This window comes from Moschus berezovskii, chromosome 13 (genome assembly GCF_049115385.1).
Source record: "Moschus berezovskii isolate FMDL1 chromosome 13, NW_MosBer_1.0, whole genome shotgun sequence".
NCBI lineage: Eukaryota > Metazoa > Chordata > Mammalia > Artiodactyla > Moschidae > Moschus > Moschus berezovskii.
In genome coordinates, this window is record NC_142472.1 from 52,726,129 (window position 1) to 52,749,532 (window position 23,404).

The window sequence follows — 23,404 nt, forward strand, 5'->3', positions numbered from 1 at the left end:
ACAGGGGTGGATGGTTTAAATCTTTTGGCTTACTGTACATCATTTCCATAATATTGGTACTTAAAGAAAAAATAATGGCAAAGAAACCAACGAAAAGTTTATATTCAAATTCAAATGGTAATATCTAACCTCTTGAATGAACTCTGTATGTTTTCTCTATTACAACTCTACTAAAATAATAGGCTTCGAATTATTTTCGGTCTAATCTCAACAATATTATCTTTGTAGTATTTAACATACTTTCTAATTTCATTATATAATCACCAAGTACATCCTTTTCGATGTCGAAGTTGTCACTTTCAGCTCCTCTGACTTTGTCCTGAATCTCTCCAAGAGGCTACAGTACTCTAGGGTAAGGTGCGGACCCTGACGTTATGGTGCCCAGGCTCAGATCCCAGCTTCCCTACCATTCATACACCGCAACTCCTGGCACCTGTTCTGCCTGCAGCCCCGGACTTTACCGTGGGCTCCTTGTCGCCTTTTGACACACCCACCTCTGAAAGTTAACTCAGTACCCTTCTCACTAAATTCACTCCTCTGCTGTCCAAGTGAAGAGCAGAATGGCACAGTCCATCCTGCAACTGAGCCCTGAGCCTGCACACCATCCTAGAGGAGGACTCTTCTCTGGCACTACCTCCAGTCCCAGAACAGCTCTTACTCTACTGTCTTAACCTCCCCAGAGGTGGACCCGGCACGCCCCCCTCCATCCGTCTGCATGCACTACCTTAGCTCTGCCCTCTTTTCTCCCTAAGCTGTCCTAACAGGTTCCAGCAAGTCTCCTACCCTCCATCCCCACCTCTCTGCATTCAAGACATCAAACCATTTTTAAAAAAACAGTTCTGAGCATGTTACTTTTCCTGCATTTAACGGCTCTCACCACCCAGGGAGGATAAAGTCCAGATGCTACATTTTTCTTCCTCAGGCCTGCAGCCCACTCCACTCTCCTGCACCCAGCCTGCCCCTCACACAGCCTGCAGGCCCCTGCAGGAGCCACGCTTTAGTTCTCACTGCTCCTTGGTCTGGGAGGTTCTGACACAGTCACTGGTCACTGCTTGAGTTCATCTGGACATCAAGACAATGAAAGCGAAACACGGCCAAGGAAACATCTTGATTCACATGCTAGAGGCAAGCGGAACTGCACTTTATCAGCAGCACTTCCACCTGGCCTGTTCACAATTCAACATGTTGGCGCTACAAACACAACAGTTCTGAAAGGGATCTGGGGATGTCCAACCTTCCCCTGCTAAGCTGGCACTGTGTGGAGTAATTTCAAACCAAGGAAAACTGTTCACCAGCTCTTCATTTATATACTTGCTCTGAGTTAAGATGCAAAGTTTGAAAACACAAGTTAATCTGATCATATGTTAAAAAGGCAAACAAAACCCAGGAGCCAGGGCTTTAGGGCCACAAAACAAAATCTGTCCAATTAGAAACTGTCTCTTCAGATTTAAAACAAGCTTCCTAATGTGTACCTGGGCTTCCCTCTTGCCTTAGAAGGTAAAGAATCTGCCTGCAATGCAGGAGACATGTCTTTGATCCCTGGGTTGGGATGATCCCCTGGAGAAGGGAATGGCAACCCACTCCAGTATTCCTGCCTGAAGAACCCCATAGACAGAGGAACCTGGTGGGCTACAGTTCATGAGGTTGCAAAGAGTCAGACAAGACTGAGCAACTAACACTTAACACTTAAGGTGTACCTACGACTGATAAATGAAGGTGTGTTAAATACAATTTCCTGTGGAATATAATTTATAAGTACTCTGATCTATGGCTTGTCTTACTACAGTATTTACATTTGTTAGATTAAAAATGAGGGAGAAATGCTGAATAATTCTACTGCAATACTTTGCAGGGGAAAAAAAAAGTTTAAAACTTTTTGTCAAAGAGATGGCACAAGTGGAAATTTGTCTAACCCAGGGTTTCTCAGCCTTAGTATCATGGACATTTTGGGCCAGGTAGCCCTCTGTTGAAGGGTTGTCCTGTGCATTACAGGACATCACCAGCTGGCTCTCCACCAGCTAGAGCCCAGGTGTACCCTGCTCTTTAGATGTAAACATCAAAATGACTCCTGCTTGTCTCCGCTGGCCTGGCCAAGCAAGCCCTTACCATGAACCCTCTGATCGTCCTGTAGTAGGGATCCAGCAGGAGAGAGCCCAGGGAGCAGACCTGTGAGGTCCTATCCCATCCGTCAGAGCAGTGCACCAGCACACTCGCGCTCTCAACCGAGATTGCCTGAAAAGACAGACCACACACTTCGATTCTACCAGGATACATTTTAGGTAAGTCAGGAAGTTCTACTTACTCAAAAACCAGCTTAGCAGGTATGCATTATGAAGAAGAGCTAGGGTTGCAGTGATAATGCTGTCAGAGCTTATCCTCCAAAACACATGACAGAACACAAAACAAACAAAAAACACAGACAAGCATGTCATTTCAGAGCACTGGGGAATTTCTTCTGAAGCTCCTACATTAACTACTATATGATATTTTTAAAGCTCCAATTAAAATAAATCTCACTAAAGAGATAGAACGCAGTAACAGCGATCTGACTGGGAAGGATACAAGAACCCCACAGAATGAACCCGTTCCTTCCCAACCACGGAAAGACCACGATCGAAGGTGAGTGATGAAGCGTTACTTTGGCTAAGAAGATCGCAGCGTCCATCACAGCTTTGATGTGGCGAAGCCATCCTGAGCTCTCTAGACCAGAGTAGAAATCGTTGACGGAAAGCCCTTTGGTACCGTTGACTGCAAGGGGAGAGACAGTCCAGTTAGGAAGGAGCCTGAGTCCCCACTTCTATTCAAGAGACCCCCAGGGAGCCAGCTGGAGAAGACAAAACAAACAGGCTAGACTCTTCATACATGGAAACACGCTATTTAAAGCTCATTAATGGATTTTTGGGTACATTTTTCTGTCATTTCTTGTGCTTTGAAAAGAAAAAATAATGTTCCAATGTCCCTTTTAAAATAATCTGCAACACAAGTGTTTAAAATAGTCTGATATTTTAATTTTTTAAATTCCATATCAGGACTGGAAAGATTAATATTTAAACAGAACATTGTTATATATTAAATCTTCATGGTACTGACTGATGAAAATATCTAAACAATAGCAATTTTTTGTAAAACCATTAGAATTATACTGCCCAATAAATATAGTAGCCACTACTGAAATATCGCTATTAAACACCTGAAATGTGAGTATTCCAAACTAAGATGTATTGCAAGTGTAAAAGACACCCTAGCCAATTTCTAGGACGTAAAGAGAAAAACCAAAACATATCATTACTAATTTTTTATACTGATTACATGTTAGCATGTTTTTAATATATTAATTTAATTATGTTATTAAAATTTATTTCAATTTTCTTTTTACACATCTGAATGTAACTACTAGAAAATTTTCAAGTATGTAACTTTAAATTTTATACTGTGACAAGCATTATGTTTCTGTTGGACAAAGCTGTCTAGAAGGCATGCAATAATCGTACCTTCCAATAATTTCTGAAGGCTGGACCGCATGACATGGATATTTTCAATTCCAACAAACTGAAATCTAATATTAGAATAGTTGTCTTCATTTTCATAACCTTTTCCAGCTGCTCTGTTGGCCATTGCATTCAGCTAAAATTTTAAATTTTAGAAATTTAGAGACAAATTGCCTTTCTCTTTTAATTTACCAAATATCATGAAAACACTAAATAAACTACCTTTTAGCCAGCAGAGTTTAAAGGAAGTCATCAAAACTGAATGTGCTACCATTTTTTAATAATCAAAAACTATCATCTATATTATTCAAAGTACAGAGGATCCTATAAAGTAACAACACGCTTGCTATGTAAGGATCAGACAAGAAATTGCTTACACATAATTCATGACACTGATTCACATGTGCATTTAGTCAGTCTTCCATATGTTTGTAATATTTCAAAATTTATAAAAGAATTATCTCCCATCTAAACCCTACACGATTCAGTGTTAAGCAGAGCTGTTACAGAATGAACTTTCAGACTCACTTCAGAACAAGCCTGGAGCACCTGATCACTCAGAAAGCCACAGAGACCCTGAAGCACAGCTGAAACACAGGTCAGGTCACTTGGGATCAGATTATACAGTACACCACACAGTATGCAATGAGCTAGCCTGATACAGCTCCAAGAACTGGGCCCCAAAACAACCTGATTCCTAGGGAGAAAAGACCGCCTATGGGCCCATGGTCTTAGGTTATTAGATCAAATGCTCTCAGAGGTTAATATTTGGGATGTTTAATTCTTTCAGACTGGGATTTCCTATGGTATGTTATGACATTTGTCAACAGTCTTAAGGAGCTGGATGAAACAGAACCTAAACTGGAAGAAAAAACTGCTTTTCTTGCAGTGAACTGGGGCTCAGGTTGGTAAGAAGTACAGTTACATCGTCTACTGACTCACTGGTCATTTGGGATCTATGATAACTAAGGCAAGACTTAGATACTTAAAAAATGCTTCCACATTATTGCTGCTGCTGCTGCTGTGTCACTTCAGACATGTCCGACTCTGTGTGACCCCATAGATGGAAGCCCACCAGGCTCCCCCGTCCCTGGGATTCTCCAGGCAAGAACATTGGAGTGGGTTGCCATTTCCTTCTCCAATGTGTGAAAGTGAAAAGTGAAAGTGAAGTCGCTCAGTCGTGTCTGACCCTTAGTGACCCCACGGACTGCAGCCTACCAGGCTCCCCCGTCCCTGGGATTCTCCAGGCAAGAACACTGGAGTGGCTTGCCATTGCCTTCTCTTAACTAGTAAAACACAACAATCAAATAAAGACATACATTTTTTGTGTAGACATCAATTATATAAGAGATATTAGGGCCTGAGAAACAAATCACCCTCAGACCTCATGTTCAGAAAGTCTTAAATTACGGTCATCCTTTGTATCTAATATTACCTAAAAATAGTGCTATGAAATTAACCCACTCAACTTATACTAGGAAGTAAACCAAAATTTTTCTTACAAGAGATCACACCAACTCTCTCAACTTCTAAGAAAGTCTTTTTTTGTTAAACAAAGATTAACAAATTATCAATCTCTAACTTTTAACACTTAATTTACACAAATTACTCTTATCTTTTCTCCATTATCTTTTGTAAAACTGCATAATGATGAGAATTACGATTCCTTTCAACAAAGCTGCCTAAAATTGTGTTTTGTATCGCTCACTCGCTTTTTCTCATCGCTTTCTCTTATTTTCTCATCATTCCAGATTTTTGAAGAAATCCTCACTATAATTCTGCCAATGTCCTTTTGTGTAGCCCACCAGCTCTGCACACGATGCTACAATAAAAATTAAAAGTAATGTTAGCTATTACTGTTGAGGATTTTAATTATTTTAGTTTCAGGATCCTATATGAATTGGTTGTTTTACTGCACTGACAAAAGGAAAAAGGGATTCGGACATTTGTCCCAAAGATAAAAATGTATCCTGACATGATAGATACCTAACAGAACAATTGTTTATTGTTCACTAGTTCAGTGTTCAACGTTCAACTAGCTTATTAGTTCAATTCTCTAGTTCAATGTTTCTTAAGTTAGCTCACTATCTATTTTCCTTATTTTCTTGAACATTCCATATTAAGGAACATCATTTTAACACAAAGTGTTTTGCCAATTAAAAATTCGATGAAAAAAAAAGTAGTGTGAATTTCTAATTTTCACAACATACTTCACAATAACATAACACTGACATACCATCTAGAGCTCCTAATATAAAATTCAGCTTTCCTAAACTTGTACATGTATCAGAAAACATAAAAAATCACAACCTGGGTTATTGGGAACTGGGTCTCCTAAGTTGGTATCCTGTAAAAGATTGACTTCCTTAGCCTCAGCTCATTTAAAGCTAGGATTCAGCATGTTCAACATGGACACAGTGCCCGGCTCCCACTAATTGAATCAGCAAAGACAGTGAACTGCCAGGCTGTACTGGGACATACACATATGTATGTAGTGGACACATACTCTGGGTCTGGTGTCCATGACGTACATGTAGCGGTTGGCTGGGTTGGCCTTGCTGATGGCCTGAAGTAAGTGTTCATCTTCGAGGCACCGGGCACTGAACCCTGACAGCGGCTGACTACAGCGACAAATGGCAGCCTAGTTATAGAAAGAGAGAAAGCCGGTTATCCAGAGAAGTCTAAAACACATCTTGAAAACATGCTTAAAAGAAAAAACCCACAGTTAAAATCAAATGTACAATCTGTTTAAAAGCTGACAGGACGATTAGATTTCCTGGTGACTCAGATGGTAAAGAATCTGCCTGCAATGCAGGGACCGAGGTTTGATCCACGGGTTGGGAAGATCCCCTTGAGACAGAAAAGGCAACCCACTTTAGTGTTCTTGCCTGAAGAAGTCCATGGACGGAGGAGCCTGGGTTGCAAAGAGTCGGACATGACTGAGCGATTACTGCTTTCACTTTCAACTTAGAAATCCTACTTGTATTAAATACTTTCCAATATTTTGATGTTTATCTAAGTTTTCTCAATATTCTCTTCTACTAAGAAATCTGAATACCTCCTTACTCAAGAGTTTGATGGAAAAAAAAACCCCAAAACCTGTGATCCTAAGATGTAACAACTGTTTGATTCCCTATCAGGTAACCTAACCAGATACCTGCATTCTGTGCTCTGGGTTACAAGATTCTTTCAAGTTCAAGTAATTGATTTAGTCAATAAATGTAGAACAGAATTTTTAAAAATAGCAAAATTTGAACTTTTACTTTCCAAAGTCATTCCAATATCTAATTAGAAATCACTGATGTTTATATATAATGAGACTTATGAGAAAAATAAGTTTCAATTCAAGTTTGGTTAAAATACAGTCAGTCTAAGAGGGAAAAAATATCTATAATAAGCCATGTGTGTTGGATTATTTACTGTTGCTTAAAGTCTTAAAAAAGATTTCTAAGATTTAGACCCATACACTTTTTCTCCAACCTCATTCTTACTGACTCCAACTTGATCCTACCCAAACATTACAATTATAGTACCACGAAGTAAAAAAGCACACGTAAATTCATATTCACACAGTTTAAACTCACCCACAAAATAAAATCATGGAAATGTAAGAAAATAGTAGAAGAAAATAAGGATTTCCTGAGCCTTTTTTTCCAGACCTATTTTCTGTATTTGTTAAGCTGGGCACTGAATATCTATTTTCAGCCCAGTTTTCCCATTTAAAAAATGTACAAAAACATGGGTGTGTCAAATAAAGGCTATAATGAGAGTGATAAAACCCCTATGACTTTTCTGTGAAAAGTTGATGAGGAACTTCTTTTTAAAGTTTTACTTTTTACCTCTTGCGCCCTTCTAAAACCTGACTAAAATTCTAATAAAGGTGAGGTGAGGAAGATGATAAGGATGAAAGTTTCCATATTTCAGGATAATTTTGTTTCCAAATTTCAGAAATGTAATCAAGGGAAAGGTCAGCACTTCTCTATCAGCAACACTGACAGTGACCTCTAAGTGTAGAGATGGGTATTCTTTTGGACACCTAGACCTGCAGAGGACTCGTACCCCACTAATAAGGTCAGAGCAGCTCCTTACCTCCTTACTCTGGTGGTAGTAGGAGAGAACAGGAAACCTCCCCTTGCTCCGGAACTTGGAACTACCGACAATTATTGGTTTGCTTGCTATTCGGGGCACATACAGTTCTCTGGGGTAAGTTTCACAAATCTGTAAAAATCAAACGAAACACACAACGATTCTACTCACAGTTCTAGAACCAGGTTAAAAATCACCTTTAAAAACCTCTAAAACTCACTAAATGCAAGAACAGTGAAAGTTACTGCTGTGACAGTCTCGGACTCCAGTACCTCGTATTCTGAGTACCTCCGGAGAGGGACAGGGGTACCTTGTAGTCTCGGTTGGCGTCAGACAGCTGCCAGTTGGAATTGGGCACTCCCATCCTCTTATACTCCTCGGCGAGGTCAATGAGCTCCCATCCCCGCAGTCTTTCAGCATCATTTTGTTTGGGATTATAAGAGAACGCATAGAGATCTTCGTATTTTGCTAGAGTATACAAAACACATGAATGTTAAGAGGCAACTTCTAGGACTTAGGACACTACAAATGAGAGTAATTTTTCAGTTTTATCTCTCTATTTAAAAAATCTTCAAAGAGACGGCTAACATCTGAACATACTACAACTTAACACCTCAGTTCTTTGAAATGGATGATTATACCTAAAGGCACACATATATAGATCTGAGATTCACTTTATAAAATCAGCAAGAGCTAGTAAACAATACACACATATTAAATACTACACTGCAGTATTTCCTTTTTCTGAAAGTAAAATTTTAAAGATACAAGTAGACAGTCCCCAAATGAGATGGAAGTCCAATGTGCACTTGGTGGAAAGCTAGAGGTGACATACAGAACCTGAGGCTGCTCACACCCCACCACATAAACTTGCAAAGGCTGTGTAGAGCTCTAGAGACCACCTACTCCCGAACAGTGCCAAGCCCCAAAGTCACAGGGCCATCCCTGCTGCAAGACATGGCTGCCCTGGGGACACTGGGATCAATGGCATAGGCTTCCAGGGCTGGGAAAGGGGAGTGAGCGTGGACCTGCTCCCAGACCACTGCCACCCAGGTGTTCCACACAAAGGAACATTCAGGAATCGGTGCGCTTCACCTCTAGGAAAGAGCGTAATTCCAGCATGTCCTGGAAGGAAGCCTGCAGACCCCAGGGGCATAAGCAGTGATGTGATTCCTCCTTAGGGTGTGTCACACCCTCACTGCCACCTCTGCTAAAGCAGAGGTCATCCCCTCAGGCTCCACTTCGATGGATTAAATGTACTAACCCCACTGCTATCAGAGGAGGCTGACTGCCCTTAACTTAATTAGGAATCAATTTCCAAGTCATTTCTCGTGGTTGTGAGATACCCACTTAAAAAAGAAAAAAAAAACAACTGTGGTTCAGGTGATCAATAGACTTTGAAAACATCCACATAAATCTACGATTTTTCAGTGGTTTAAAATGTTTTGCTCTTTCCTTATTATCACCCCTTCTTTGGGCTTCCCTGGTGGCCCAGTGGTAAGAATCTGCCTGCCAATGTAGGGGACCCAGGTGTGATCCCTAGGTTGGGAATATCCCCTGGATGAGGGCATGGCAACTCACTCCATTATTCTTGCCTGGAGAATCCCTTGGACAGAGGAACCCAGCAAACTACAGTCCATGAAGTCACAAAGAATCAGGCATGAATGAGCAACTGAACAACAACAATAACTTCTTTGGAAACCAGTCTCATAATTCAAAAGTTTCTAACTATTTATAGGTAAAATTTTTTGGAATACAGTGCACAGGACCTTAAGAGTAACTTAAAGTACAAAATAACAATAATGAGACACTTAAAAAGCAGCTTAGAGAATCCACATCAATTGAGAAGTAAGCTTTGGTCCTGAAGAACAGCACCTTGCTTTGACAGCTGCAGCAGAGAGTTGTAAATATCGTGGCAGTCTCTCTCTCTGGGAACGATGAAGTGCACGGTCCGGAAGTTCTTGCACTGGATCACCAGGGGGCATCCAGAAGTCGTCAGAGCGAGCTTCTCAACCGAGGCAATGTGGTGGTGCAGTATCTACAGTGCAAGAAAACATTCGCTCATCATCAAAGTAAAGCTTTTAAAAGACCAAATACCCAGGCCAGAAACATGCCTGATACCTCCCCACCACGGCACCTGTTCCACACACAATCATAGCTTGAGAACAGGGACTCAGAAACATTTCTGCACCCTGTCCCCTTCTCTCCATCTCCACTGTCATGGCCCTAGGTGCAGTGTCCCCACCGGAGCTACTGTAAACAGCCTCTGCAGGCTCTCTCCACAGCCACTCTTCACCTCTCTAAGCCATCTTCTACAAGGCAGAGGAGTGACCACTGAAAAGCAATTAAACAGTTGACATATGACACGGCAATGCCACTCCTGGGCACATAGCCAGACAAAACTACAATTCAAAAAGATACATGCAGTTTATGTTCACAGCAGCACTATTCACCATAGCCACGACATGGAAACAATCTAAACGTCCATTGACAGATGAGTGGATAAAGATATGCGTATATACAATGGAATATTACTCAGCCATAAAAAAGAACAAAATAATGCCGTTTGCAGCAACACAGATAGACCCAAAGACTATCATACTAAGTAATCCAAAAAGGAATAGGAAAAACAGGAGATCTTTTCAAGAAAATTAGAGATACCAAGGGAACATTTCATGCAAAGATGGGCTCGATAAAGGACAGAAATGGTATGGACCTAACAGAAGCAGAAGATATTAAGAAGAGGTGGCAAGAATACACAGAAGAACTGTACAAAAAAGATCTTCATGACCAGGATAATCACGATAATGTGATCACTGACCTAGAGCCAGACATCTTGGAATGTGAAGTCAAGTGGGCCTTAGAAAGCATCACTATGAACAAAGCTAGTGGAGGTGATGGAATTCCAGTTGAGCTATTTCAAAGCTTGAAAGATGATGCTGTGAAAGTGCTGCACTCAATATGCCAGCAAATTTGGAAAACTCAGCAGTGGCCACAGGACTGGAAAAGGTCAGTCTTCATTCTAATCCCAAAGAAAGGCAATGCCAAAGAATGCTCATCTACCGCACAACTGCACTCATCTCACACGCTAATAAAGTCATGCTCAAAATTCTCCAAGCCAGGCTTCAGCAATATGTGAACCGTGAACTCCCAGATGTTCAAGCAGGTTTTAGAAAAGGCAGAGGCACCAGAGATCATATTGCCAACATCTGTTGGATCATGGAGAAAGCAAGAGAGTTCCAGAAAAACATCTATTTCTGCTTCAATGACTATGCCAAAGCCTTTGACTGTGTGGATCACAATAACCTGTGGAAAATTCTGAAAGAGATGGGAATCCCAGACCACCTGACCTGCTTCTTGAGAAACCTGTATGCAGGTCAGGGAGCAACAGTCAGAACTGGACATGGAACAACAGACTAGTTCCAAATAGGAAAAGGAGTACGTCAAGGCTGTATATTGTCACCCTGCTTATTTAACTTATATGCAGAGTACATCATGAGGAACGCTGGGCTGGAAGAAGCACAAGCTGGAATCAAGATTGCTGGGAGAAATATCAATAACCTCAGATATGCAGATGACACTACCCTTATGGCAGAAAATGAAGAGGAACTCAAAAGCCTCTTGATGAAAGTGAAAGAGGAGAGTGAAAAGGTTGGCTTGAAGCTCAACATTCAGAAAACAAAGATCATGGCATCTGGTCCAATCACTTCATGGGAAATAGATGGAAAAACAGTGGAAACAGTGTCAGACTTTATTTTTTTGGGCTCCAAAATCACTGCAGATGGTGATTGCAGCCATGAAATTAAAAGGTGCTTACTCCTTGGAAGGAAAGTTATGACAAACCTTGATAATATATTAAAAAGCAGAGACATTACTCTGCCAACAAAGGTCGGTCTAGTCAAGGCTATGGTTTTTCCCGTGGTCATGTATGGATGTGAGAGTTGGACTGTGAAGAAAGCTGATCGCCGAAGAATTGATGCTTTTGAACTGTGGTATTAGAGAAGACTCTTGAGAGTCCCTTGTACTGCAAGGAGATCTAACCAGTCCATTCTAAAGGAGATCAATCCTGGGTGTTCATTGGAAGGACTGATGCTAAAGCTGAAACTGCAATACTTTGGCCACCTCATGCGACGAGTTGACTCACTGGAAAAGACTCTGATGCTGGGAAAGGTTGGGGGCGGGTAGAGAAGGGGATGACCAAGAATGAGATGGCTGGATGGCATCACCGACTCTGTGGACATGAGTTTGAGTGAACTCCGGGAGTTGGTGATGGACAGGGAGGCCTGTGATTCATGCTGCGTGCTGTGATTCACGGGGTCGCAGAGAGTCGGACATGACTGAGCAACTGAACTGAACTGAATCCAAAAAGAGAAAGGCAAATGCCATATGCTATTTACATGTGGAATCTAAAATATGATAAAAATCAACATATCTACAAAACAAAGAAAGGTTCACAGACATAGAAAACAAACTTGTGTTTGCCAAGGGGGCAGAGAGGTAGGGGTGGAAAGAAGCGGGAGTTTGGAATTAGCAAATGCAAACTATTACATATAGGATGGATACACAAGGTCCCACTGTATAGCACTAGGAACTATATTCCTGTAACAATTCATAATGGAAAAGAATATATGTATGTATGTAAACATAAATCTGAGTCACTGTGCTGGACGACAGAAATAAACAAAACATTCTAAATCAACAATACTTCAATATAATTTTTTAAGATAAAATAAATTTTTTAAAAAAGGTAGTTATAAAAAAAGCTGTCTAATCATGCTACTCCCCATTCCCCTAGCCTCGCTTCAAGTCCCCCCGCATCCCTAAGTTCTGGTGACAACAGCTGTCTTTCAGCTCCTCCGGACGCATCAAGCTCCTTCACACAATGCTGCACTTCCCCGACCTACTGGGATGAGGCAGCTCTAACTCTTCACCTGGGAACCTCGAGTGCTGTTTCTGGCCTTCGCTTACAATTCACCACTGAGAAAGAATGCCACTCACTCCAGTGACACCACTGTTTTATTTAAAGAGGAGGGCAGATGTAACAACGTGACTGTGAAATTTCCTCAGTTAAGACAGCCAGCCAACAGGAGCATTTTTTTGCACATGTTCAGAGAAAACATGGTGCGACTCCATTACTATAATTACAGTGACGAGTGCAGCACAGGCCCTCCTCACCCAGGTTTCTTTCTGATGAGCATCTATGAACAGCAGGTGCGTGGCTGTGAGATACAGCGTTCCTGTTAACGACTTGTTGCTTGTACTGAACCGGTCAAGTAACTTCACTTGCTCAACCTGAAAAAGAGAAAGTGTTATTTCTCATTACAAAGTCATATAAATTCTTTTTCTTTTTATCTCAGTACTTAAATGTACAGTTTCAAACTGCTTCCTCCTGTTCAAAAAGATGAGATTACTTAAGGTTGAAAGTTAAATTTCACATATCTTGGGTAATATATAAGCCACCAACAACATTGATATTACTTACAGCAACAAAATACAGCCTGCAAAGAAAAACTCTGTAAGAAATTTAACATAAATATGAAAGAATCTGGGAGGAAGGGTATGGTATCAATAAGCATAAACATTTTTCGTATCCAAGAGTCAATGTATTTTGTACATGGCAAGTCAAGAAATAAATAAGGTTATTATCCAGGGTTAGGAAAGTAAAGTACCACCGCTCAGGACCATTTCTTCCTTAAATAAAAGTCTAACTTTATTATACCACACACTTCTCATCAAAACATAAACATGTTTAAAACAATGGGATCAACTACTGTTGACTCCTCCTTAACTGTGTGAGGCTCGCTGAAAAAGGACACTCTGGTCAGCCAACAGTGATACCTGGATACAAAGCTCATCTGTCTTACTCCTGCAGCAATTAAAGCGAAGTGCTCTAAAGAAAAGAGAACTAACGCATATACATGGAAATAAAGGTTATTATAAAGCATCAATGCTACTCAAGCAAATGATCTGTGTCTTTAGTAATAACCTTTGCACATGCATTTACAAAAAAATGGGGGCACGTAGCAGGCTAAGAAGAAAGCATCACTTTTGAAAGAACTCAATTTGAGTCTCAATGGGATCAGATTTTCAAGGGATATTCCATTCTTTAACCAGCTCTAGGAAGCGGTCTTTCATACACAGAGCGCCAAAGAAAATCCTCCCATTCCATTCTGTAATGTTCCATTTACAATAAGCAGCACAACACCATTTGGCATCAACATATGATGTCAGCCAAAGAAAGCACTGGGGCCTGGCGGGGGAAAGAGGATGCATAAAAAAGGACTGTCTCCGCACAGCTCCCTTTGTTTCCTGGCAAGACTCTCGTTAGGGGAAAGTTAGAGCTCAAAGTAAGAGACGGCTGCTAAGCTGCTCACAAATACAGCCTGGAAATGCACTTTCAGAAATGCAAATTCAGACTTGACGTCTTTATTGACACTATACAGTTAGTAAGTCAAATGTGACCAAAACAGGATAATATATCTGATCCTAAATTTTAGAACTATAAAGCCATCTATAAAGTCAGGTAAAATACTTTATCTGATACATCTCTGGTTAGTAACTTTTTAAAATGACTAAAACAGCACAAAAGACAATACTATTTATTTACTTATGTCAAGAAGAAGTTTGGGGAAGAAAAAGTTCTTAGAATTATTAAGATTTCTGAATTAATATTAATACATTTGAACAAGCAGACTGAAAGCAGAGAGGCAATGGAAAAGCCACTGTGTAGTTTGTGGGTGAGACAGCTTTGAGGTAAATTTTGGCTCTACCTCTCACAGGCTAACTGGGAAGGTCGCTTAAACTCTTGAAGCTGATTTCCTCCTCATCATAAATGGAGATAACGTCCCCAAGGGCAGCGGTAAAAGATCAGTGATGATTTTGAATACATTAACATATTTGGGAATTGTAAATATTGTGAAATCACATTGTAGAGTTGGCTATTCTGACATACCCTTGCTCAATAAAAGGTAATTATTACTTCTCAAATACAGCCAGTCTGAACAACACTGAACAAAGCACGAGTTACACAGTTACTACTCTGACAGTCAATTCTTGATCGCGACTAAACTACACAGGTCAAAACAGCTAAATAAACGGAAAGCAATTCATTTTTAGTTTTCAAATACTTACAGTTACTTTTGCAGCAAATTAACTGTCCAGGTGAAGGCTATGTGTAATAGAAACAAAAAGTTGGAAACAAAAAACAGAAACGAAAATCTTTTAAGAATACGCCGTAATTTAGGAGGATATCCAGTCCACCGAGCAACTCTCAGAATGTCTGCCCAGCTCACTGCTGTGGGCCTGACACGTAACAGTCCCTAGGAAATATCTGTTTAACAGCAGTTCACTCACAGGCATTTAAGAGAGTAGGAGTGGTCTAAAGCTAGAAAAATAACCCAAAGAAATAAAGAAGCACACTTGAAAAGTAATGTTAATAAGAAATTAGTCAGAAATCTTTTTAGTCTTTTAAAAAAATTCATAAAAAGACCTTACTAAACCACCAGTATGGGTCCACTGTGAAAAGGTAAGACAAAATTTAAAAATTAAAGTCCATCAACTGGTAGTTAAAGAGAAACATTAGGCCAAATGAAAGTCATGGGCAAGAAACTTCAGATCATGAGGGTTGTTACAACTGTAGAAATAGAAACAAATATATATAGTCATCATAAATTTCAGATGAAAAGATTTAAAATAAGCCAAAGGATCCTAAACATTTTCTAACATTCTGTCCCCTCTAACCGATCCTGAGGAGTACGGTTTGCTCTGATTGCTTCCATTCAGTTCACTCTTTACTATTTTTTCATTGTGTGCTCCACACTGCGGCCAGCAGGATGAAAGATGCAATCAAGAGGTTCAACTGTGCACAGAAGGAAGTCACGGTGCACACAGCTGCTACCTAACACACACCTGGAACCTGGAAACCAGGACAAGACCCTGCTAGTCCTCTTCTCCACCTCTGCACCTTCTACTACTTTGCATCTTTACTTAGGCACCCTTCTATCTTCAAACTTTAAGTGGCAGTAACTTGAATTCCAGAGTTACTTTATCTTTCCTCTCTTAAACATACAAATTTTTTTTCCAATGGTATTACTTTTTAGCATCTTTAATTTTATTAGATACAGTATGGGCCACGTTTTGCTTTTCTTTTTTTTTTTTTTTTGAAGCTTTACTATAAATCCGCCTTAGGAAGGTTTGTGAAACATTTTAATGATTTCCATCTCACATTCTCCCTGGGACAGATGAAGAAGACGAATGTCTGCTCTTTTCCCTACTGGAGCTGTAACTTGAGGATGGGCCACAATTGACTGATGGCTTCGGCAAAACCCGGAGGGAGAGTCAAGGCTCACAGGGGATCCCTGTCCTGATTTTGTTAAAGGCTCAGCGTGGGCCATTCAGTGCTTCTGGTCTCGATTTGTTTTCCCCTCCCCCGCCCTAAGTTGAAGATGAACTTCATTGCGGACGGTCAAGCAAGTCGCCGATATTCTGATGTCACTCCCTTCCGTTTTCACAGCTGTCCCAGGATCACAACCCTAGTGAGTGCCCTTCACATACAACACTGAAGCGAGGGGCTTCGTGAGCTCAGCTGCAGAGCGTTTCCCTCAGACACGTTAAGACGTGGGCTCACACTCCCCTTCTCCGGAGCTCGTCTTTGCAGCTGACTGGACTCTAAAGACCCCCGAGCGAGAAGCGGCGAAGGAAACCGACACCCCCGGGGAAGTGAGGTGTGGAGTAGGTGATCGAGGGGAGGCCGCTGGCCCCTCGGGACTGACTGCAGGCCCCCGGAGCCCAACGCCTGACGGAAAACCCGCCCAGGCGGCCCGGCCCGCTGGGCCCTCCGCCGCGCAGCCGCGCCCCGTCGCGAGCGGCCGCCGTGCACCCACCTTGGTCGTACGGATGTGCTCCATCCCGACGAGGCGCCCACCCGCCGCCGCCGCCGCACCGCGAAGAAGAGGACCCCCAGCCCGGCGCGCACCACCACCGGCCCGCCGCACCCGCTGCGCATGCGCCGCCCACCCACCGTCTCCTGGAAACACTTCCGCAAACCGCGGAGCGCCGAAAGGGCGCGGCGCGGCGCGCAGAGCGGCCGCGGACTCGCCCGGGGCCCTCGGCTGGACGCACGGCGCCCCCTGCCGGTGCAGGCTCTCCGATCCCCGGGAGAGCGTGGTCCTCTCCGTGTCTACTGGCCCGCGCTTCTACCCGGTGGACGAGGTCGCGGGGATCGGCCGTGCAGAGCATTCGGTGGGTGAGGGGGAGACAGGGAGTCCCTGGAGTCCCTTTACCCTCTCAGGGGACGGCACCAAATCTCGATATTTCCGCTTTTGTCTGAGCTGCAGTTCTTTCACGAGAATCTCAGTTCAGTTGCTCAGTCGTGTCCGACTCTTTGCAACCCCATGGACTGCAGCACGCCAGGCCTCCCTGTCCATCACCAACTCCCGGAGTTTACTCAAACTCATGTCCATTGAGTCGGTGATGCCATCCAACCATCTCATCTCATCTTGTCCCCTTCTCCTCCAGCCTTCGGTCTTTCCCAGCATCAGGGTCTTTGCAAATGAGTCAGCTCTTCGCATCAGGTGGCCAAAGTATTGGAGTTTCAGCTTCAGCATCAGTCCTTCCAATGAATATTCAGGACTGATCTCCTTTAGAATGGACTGGTTGGATCTCCTTGAAGTCCAAGGGACTGTCAAGAGTCTTCTCCAACACCACAGTTCAAAAGCATCAATTCTTTGGCGCTCAGCTTTCTCTGTAGCCCAACTCAAATCTATACATGAATACTGAAAAAAACCATAGCTTTGACTAGACGGACCTTTGCTGGCAAAGTAATGTCTCTGTTTTTCAATATACTGTCTAGGTTTGTCAGAGCTTTACTTCCCAGGAGCAAGCATCTTTTAATTTTATGACTGCAATCACCATTTTCAGTGATTTTGGAGCCCACAAAATAAAGTCTGTCACTATTTCCATTATTTCCCCATCTATTTGCCGTGCAGTGATGGGACTGGATACTATGATCTTAGTTTTCTGAATGTTGAGTTTTAAGCCAGCTTTTTCACGCTTGTCTTTCACTTTCATCAAGACGCTCTTCAGTTCTTTGCTTTCTACCAGAAGGTGGTGTCATCTGCATATCTGATGTCATTTATATTTCTCCCGCAATCTTGATTCCAGCTTGTGCTTCACCCAGCCTGGCATTTTGCATGTTGTACTCTTCATATAAGTTAAATAAGCAGGGTGACAATATACAGCCTTGATGTACTCCTTTCCCGATTTGGAACCAGTCTGTTGTTCCATGTCCAGTTCTAACTGTTGCTTCTTGACCTGCATATAGGTTTCTCAGGAGGCAGGTGAGGTGGTCTGGTATTCCCACCTCTTTAAGAATTTTCCACAGTTTATTGTGATCCACACAGTCAAAGGCTTTGGTGTAGTCAATAAAGCAGAAGTAGATGAGTCTAGGTTAAGGAAATAATCAGATGTATTTTATGTAGTCTTATCTGAATCCAGCACAATCTCCAGTATTATGGGATTGCGATGTATCTCCACAGTTTAATATCATCATCTCTTAAAAATTATGTGATGAGTCCAAGCAAGTAAAAACCTTTCTCTGTCTTATTTTCCCCCAAGGTTTTGTCTTTTTCTCCATTTCACATCTTCATACATGTATCATCAAAACTCTATCTCCTCCTCCTCTTCTCTTGTCATTTCTAACCTTCTCTTTTTTCAGTTCTCATGGAGAGGTAACAACACTAACACTTTAATGATTACCAGGTGGCAGAAAGAGTACTAAGTGCTTTATCTGTATTATGGGGAAAATACTGTTATCCTTTTCATTTTAAAGATGAGGAAAGTGAAACACAATAAAGTAACTTGCCCTACATCACACAGCAGATAAAGCCTAGATTCCAGAGGTAAAGCCAGACAGTCTGACTCTAGAGTCTGTATTCTTAACACTGTTCTGTATTGATTTGTTTTTCAAAATCCATTAAAATTTCATTTGCGGTAATTTGGTAGGCTAGGAAATGAGTCTGTGCTTTTTTTAAAAATAAGTAAAATAATATCTAAAATAGAAAATTAAGGGACTTCCTTGGCAACCCAGCAGTTAAGATTTTGCCCTTCCAATGCAGGTGGTGCAGATTTGATCCCTGGTGGGGGAGCTAAGATCCCATATGCCTCCCAGCATGGCCAAAATAAATGTATGAATGAATAAATAAAATAGAAAATCAAATTCCATAAAGTACCAAATAACTGAGAAGAGAGTGAAGACTTACAAGTGCAAAATAGAAGGGAAAGTGTGTATGCACAAAGGTAAGCAGAATGCAGACATTCCTGCCAAAGGGCCATTTCCAAACCAGGTGAATTTAGTACTTCTTTTGACACTCTCACAGCACCCAAAGTCCAGGAGTCAAAGTGTAGGGCCCACCTCAGGTAGGGAGCACAATGGGAGATTCTATCTACGTGAAGCCAGGACCAGAAGGAGTCTCAACCAATCCAGTGCCCAGAATACTGCAGGAAATTTACCTTAACATTTTACCTTTACCTAAAAAAAAGGTCACTGGATACATTTATATAACCTAGATTCATCCCACCCAAAAGACTTAAAAAAAAAAAACCCTCAGGTTGTGAATATCATTTTAAACCTTTGGGATTAGTGCCTAGGAATGGGAGGGCAATAGAGGATGAGATGGTTGGATGGCATTACCGACTCAATGGACATGAGTTTGAGCAAATTCTGGGAGATGGTGAAGGACAAGGAAGCCTGATGTGTTGCAGTCCATGGGGCAGCAAAGAGTTGGACATGACTTAGCAACTGAAGGACAGCAAGGAATATCAGCATAGCAAACACAAATCTTTTTTTGTGTGTGTGAAATGCCACTCTATAATAAATTTTAAATAACCCTCACAATTAATTTTCCAGGGAAAATCATTAGCCACCATAAAAATAACTAGCACAAGAGGAAACAATTCTTAAAGAGATAATTTGCAAGAACAGCATAAGTGGCAATAAGAGTTTATAATTATCAGGCTTAGTTTGTAAAAAAAAATTATCCTCATTATGCTCAAAGAGATCAGACATGATGAAAATATCTGCAGTGTATGGGGGGAAAATAGTTTCTTAATGATCTAGCAGACATGAAGAACCAAATAGAACTCTTATAAATTTATTTTTTCCTTTAAAATAAATTTTCCTCTTTTTAAAAATTAATTTTTATTGAAGTATAGTTGCTTTGACTTCCCAGGTGGCTCTGTGGTAAAGAATCCACCTGCCAATGCAGGAGAGGTGAGTTCCATCCCTGGGTTGGGAAGATCCCCTGGAGAAGGAAATCAGAACCCACTCCAGTATTCTTGCCTGGAAAATCCCATGGAGTGGAGCCTGGCGGGCTACAGTCCATGGGGTCGCAGAGCGCAAAAGGACCGATCCACTAAACATTTCGAATATGCACACGCACAGACACATAGTTGCTTTACAATGTTGTACTTGGTGTCTCATTATTAGGGAACCAATCCTGTCATGACGGTCCTACTCTTACGACCTCATCTAAGCCTTATTGCCTCCCAAAGGTTCCATCTCAAATAACTACCAGGACATTGGGGATTACGTTTTCAACATGTGAGCTGCGGAGGGACACAGTTCAATGCATATCAGGTAGCCTAAGCTCAAGGCAGGAGAAAATGCTGCATTCATGTATGGATGTGAGAGTTGGACTGTGAAGAAAGCTGATCGCCGAAGAATTGATGCTTTTTGAACTGTGGTGCTGGAGAAGACTCTTGGTGGTCCCTTGGGCTGCAAGGAGAAATCAGTTCCGAATATTCACTGGAAGGACTGATCCCAAAGCTGAAGCTCCAATACTTTGGCCATCTGATGCAGAGAGCTTATTCATTTGAAAAGACCCTGATGCCGGGAAATATTGAGGGCTGGAGGAGAAGGGGACGACGGAGGATGAGACGGTTGGATGGCACCACCGACTACAATGGATATGGGTTGGAGTAAACTCTGGGAGTTGGTGATAGACAGGGAGGCCTGGCGTGCTGCAGTGCATGGGGTCGCAAAGAGTCGGACACGAATGAGCGACTGAACTGAACTGACTGAGACTCAAGAGCCATACACCAAAGAAGCAACAGAGCACAAACGCAAAACTGAACAGAGACCAAAGCACTATCCCAGCGGGACATCCGGGCACCGCCCCCGTCCGTCCCAGGGCGCCTTGCGCGACGCGCTGGCCCCGCCCCTTCCCAGCAGTCCCTGCGCGGCGGGCGCGCTTCCGGAGCTGCGTGCGCGCGACCAGCCCAGACGTGCGCGGCGCGGCCTCCACCCCCCTCAAGCCTGTCTTCGCGGCTGCAGGGCTCGGCGTTCGCGCCAGGTCGCGACTCGGCGGGAGCGATGCTGCCGGGCCCATCTGGGCCTTGAGGCGGGAACGGCGTGCCGACACTTTAGCTTGCCGACGGCGCGCGGAGCCCGCAGCCATGTCCACAGGGTTCTCCTTCGGGAGCAGCACGCTGGGTTCCTCCACCGTGGCCGCTGGCGGGAGCGGCACGGGTGGAGGTTTCTCGTTCGGAACCGGGACGTCCAGGTAACCGCGAGCGGCCTCTTTCCCGGCGGGGCTGGGGGCAGGCGGTCTTGGGGGCTGGGGCCTGAAGGCGGGGGCGAGTGGGGGTGGGGGCCTGCGGGAGGCAGCCTGAGGGCCGAGGGGTCTGGGGGACGAGTGGCCTAGGGGGAGCGGCCTGGGGGGCGAGGGGCCTGTGGGGGGCGACCTTGGGAGCGAAGGGTCTGTTGGGGGGCGACCTTGGGGGCGGGGGGCCTGTGGGGGGCGACCTTGGGGGCGAGGGGCCTGTGGGGAGCGGCCTGGGGGACAAAGGGCCTGTGGGGGCGCCCTTAGTGGCTGGGGACAGCCTGGGGGTCGCGGGCGGCGGGGGTGGGTGGCCTGGGTGGAGGCTCGGCGGCGGCATCGTGGCTTCTCTGGCCCCATCGCGGCGCTCTACTGCGCCGCCCATTGAATGTCAAGCGGCTGAGTGGATCTCAGCTTGTTGGGGTTAGAAAAAAACAATAGGAAATTTTAAGGGGGTACAATGTCAAGTTTGTCCCCGATAATTGAGACACCGTTGCAGGATATGTGGTTTGGGACGTTAATGATTTGCTGGTTATTTTAAACACGGTTTCAAACCTTTTGTGCTTCATGGAAGCTTATCTGAACTTTTGTGGGGTTTTTTTGTTTGTTTATTTCAAATACTTGCTACAGCACTTACTGGCGGTAATTTCGAACAGTCTCTGCAAATTAGTATAACGCAGGTGAGGGCGTTGTGTCGACTCGCATTGTTCTTTACTTGGCTTATAAAATGTAGGCTCCATAGTCATCGTTTTTGTGGAGCCTGCTACTCACCCCGCCCCCCCCCCCCCCCCCCCCGCTGAAGTGTGACAACCATTTGGTTAGCTGATCTCCAGAAAAAGGCAGTTAAGATCTTTTTAATGATGTGAGATTTGATCTTAAACTCAATCTTTTAAATATAAAAGTGGAGGAGATCATTAAATAAAGAGGCGTGTGTAGAATGAATTACAAGATAGCTCCTGAAACTTGAAGAATGTGGTTGTAGATTATCAAGGCCAAAAAAACACACTAAAAACAAAACCTATAGCTTTGTCTGTACCAAAAGGGAGGGGGGCACAGACTCTGCAGTGAGGTCAGAAATCTGGAGTTTTCCTTAATAGCTCTTTCCCTCGTAATAGTAAGGCCTGATATTCTTGATGCTTCACTTTCCATTTGCTTTACTTCCAGAGACACCACCATGTTGTAGGCTCTTGTCATTTGTAGAACAGGTTCCTATGTAATAGGCTCTCTTTTAGCCAGTAAAATAAGTCCTATTCTCCTGAAGCTTACATTCTTATGAAAATACTTAAGATTCCTGCCAATTTCTCAACCAGTGACCTTTCTCATGTTAGATGAAAACTGCTTCCATCTACTACTTTGATTAGTTCCCTGGAATCCCAGTTGTCTCAGCTGCATTCATGTCGGCTTTTTTTTTTGTAACAACATTATCGCCAGGGTGATTAAAAATTTTTGTTTCCATTTCCTTTTCATCAATGATTTTCTGCTGTTGCTCCAAATGAGATAAAAATGAATCTTACCGTGGTCCACCAGACCCGGTCTGGAATCTCTTCAGACATCCTGAGCCCACCTCATTTGTTTGCTCCAATTCAGTAATATAGGTCCACTGTGAAAAAACAAAAACCCTGCAGGCACACCAATAAATAACTGAAACAAAGTTTCAACAAAAGATACTACCCTTACACTTTGATATTTTCTATGTGCTTTAATCTTTTGATCTTTTCTCTTTTTCTTTTTTGACCTGATACTCTTGTTTCCTTTTTCTTCTTCTTCTTTTTTTAAATGCTGGTTATTCTTTGGGGGATCCTGATCTTAGTTTGAAAAACACAGCTTGGGCATTTTCTCAGTTCCTCAGGTGAAAGCCAAATCCCTTCCAACTTGAGGGCAGTTCCCTCTGCTTGGAATTGCCCTGCCACCTGCCGTACTGAGCTGATTCCTACTGTGGGCCTCAGGTGGTTATAGCCCAGGGAGGCTTTTCAAGACCTGTCAGCGGAGAGGGGTGTCCATCCCTTACCTGATGTCAAAGCACTTACACAGTTGTGCTCAGTTCATTTTATTTTTTGTTGACTTGTTTATTGTCTGATCTCAGTGGTACAGTGTAAGCTCCATGATGGTGGAGGTCTTTTCATGCTGGTTTTCCAAGAGACACAGTGGAGCTCAGTACATACTTGTTCAAAGTGTGCACTAAGTTGTTTTGGTGGGTTTGTCACAACCCTGTGGACTGTATTGCCCAGCAGGCTG

The 23,404-nt window shown here is 43.0% G+C and overlaps 2 protein-coding genes across 9 annotated transcripts in view; one reads left to right on the forward strand and one right to left on the reverse strand.

Annotated features, from left to right (window-relative positions):
* MTMR6 (myotubularin related protein 6) overlaps positions 1-16,593 on the reverse strand; it is a 38,679-nt gene extending 22,086 nt beyond the window's left edge. For 2 of the 6 annotated variants that reach the window (XM_055426368.2, XM_055426364.2), the window contains exons 1-9: positions 16,457-16,585; positions 12,750-12,866; positions 9,450-9,612; positions 7,885-8,042; positions 7,578-7,706; positions 5,995-6,129; positions 3,492-3,624; positions 2,639-2,748; positions 2,107-2,232 (exon numbers count right to left, since the gene is read on the reverse strand). In XM_055426368.2, the coding sequence (XP_055282343.2) occupies positions 2,107-2,232; positions 2,639-2,748; positions 3,492-3,624; positions 5,995-6,129; positions 7,578-7,706; positions 7,885-8,042; positions 9,450-9,612; positions 12,750-12,866; positions 16,457-16,480 (1,095 nt within the window). In that variant the 5' untranslated portion in view covers positions 16,481-16,585. Of the gene's footprint in view, positions 1-2,106; positions 2,233-2,638; positions 2,749-3,491; positions 3,625-5,196; positions 5,311-5,994; positions 6,130-7,577; positions 7,707-7,884; positions 8,043-9,449; positions 9,613-12,749; positions 12,867-16,452 lie in introns of all 6 variants that reach the window. The other 4 variants (XM_088842691.1, XM_088842692.1, XM_055426367.2 and 1 more) reach the window with 4 other exon arrangements.
* A 4,229-nt stretch (positions 16,594-20,822) lies between these two features.
* The window catches only part of NUP58 (nucleoporin 58), a 38,921-nt gene continuing 36,339 nt past the window's right edge, over positions 20,823-23,404 (forward strand). For 2 of the 3 annotated variants that reach the window (XM_088842693.1, XM_055426363.2), the window contains exon 1: positions 20,823-21,133. In XM_088842693.1, coding sequence (XP_088698819.1) covers positions 21,027-21,133 — 107 coding nt within the window. In that variant the 5' untranslated portion in view covers positions 20,823-21,026. The remainder of the gene's footprint in view (positions 21,134-23,404) is intronic. The other variant, XM_055426361.2, reaches the window with a different exon arrangement.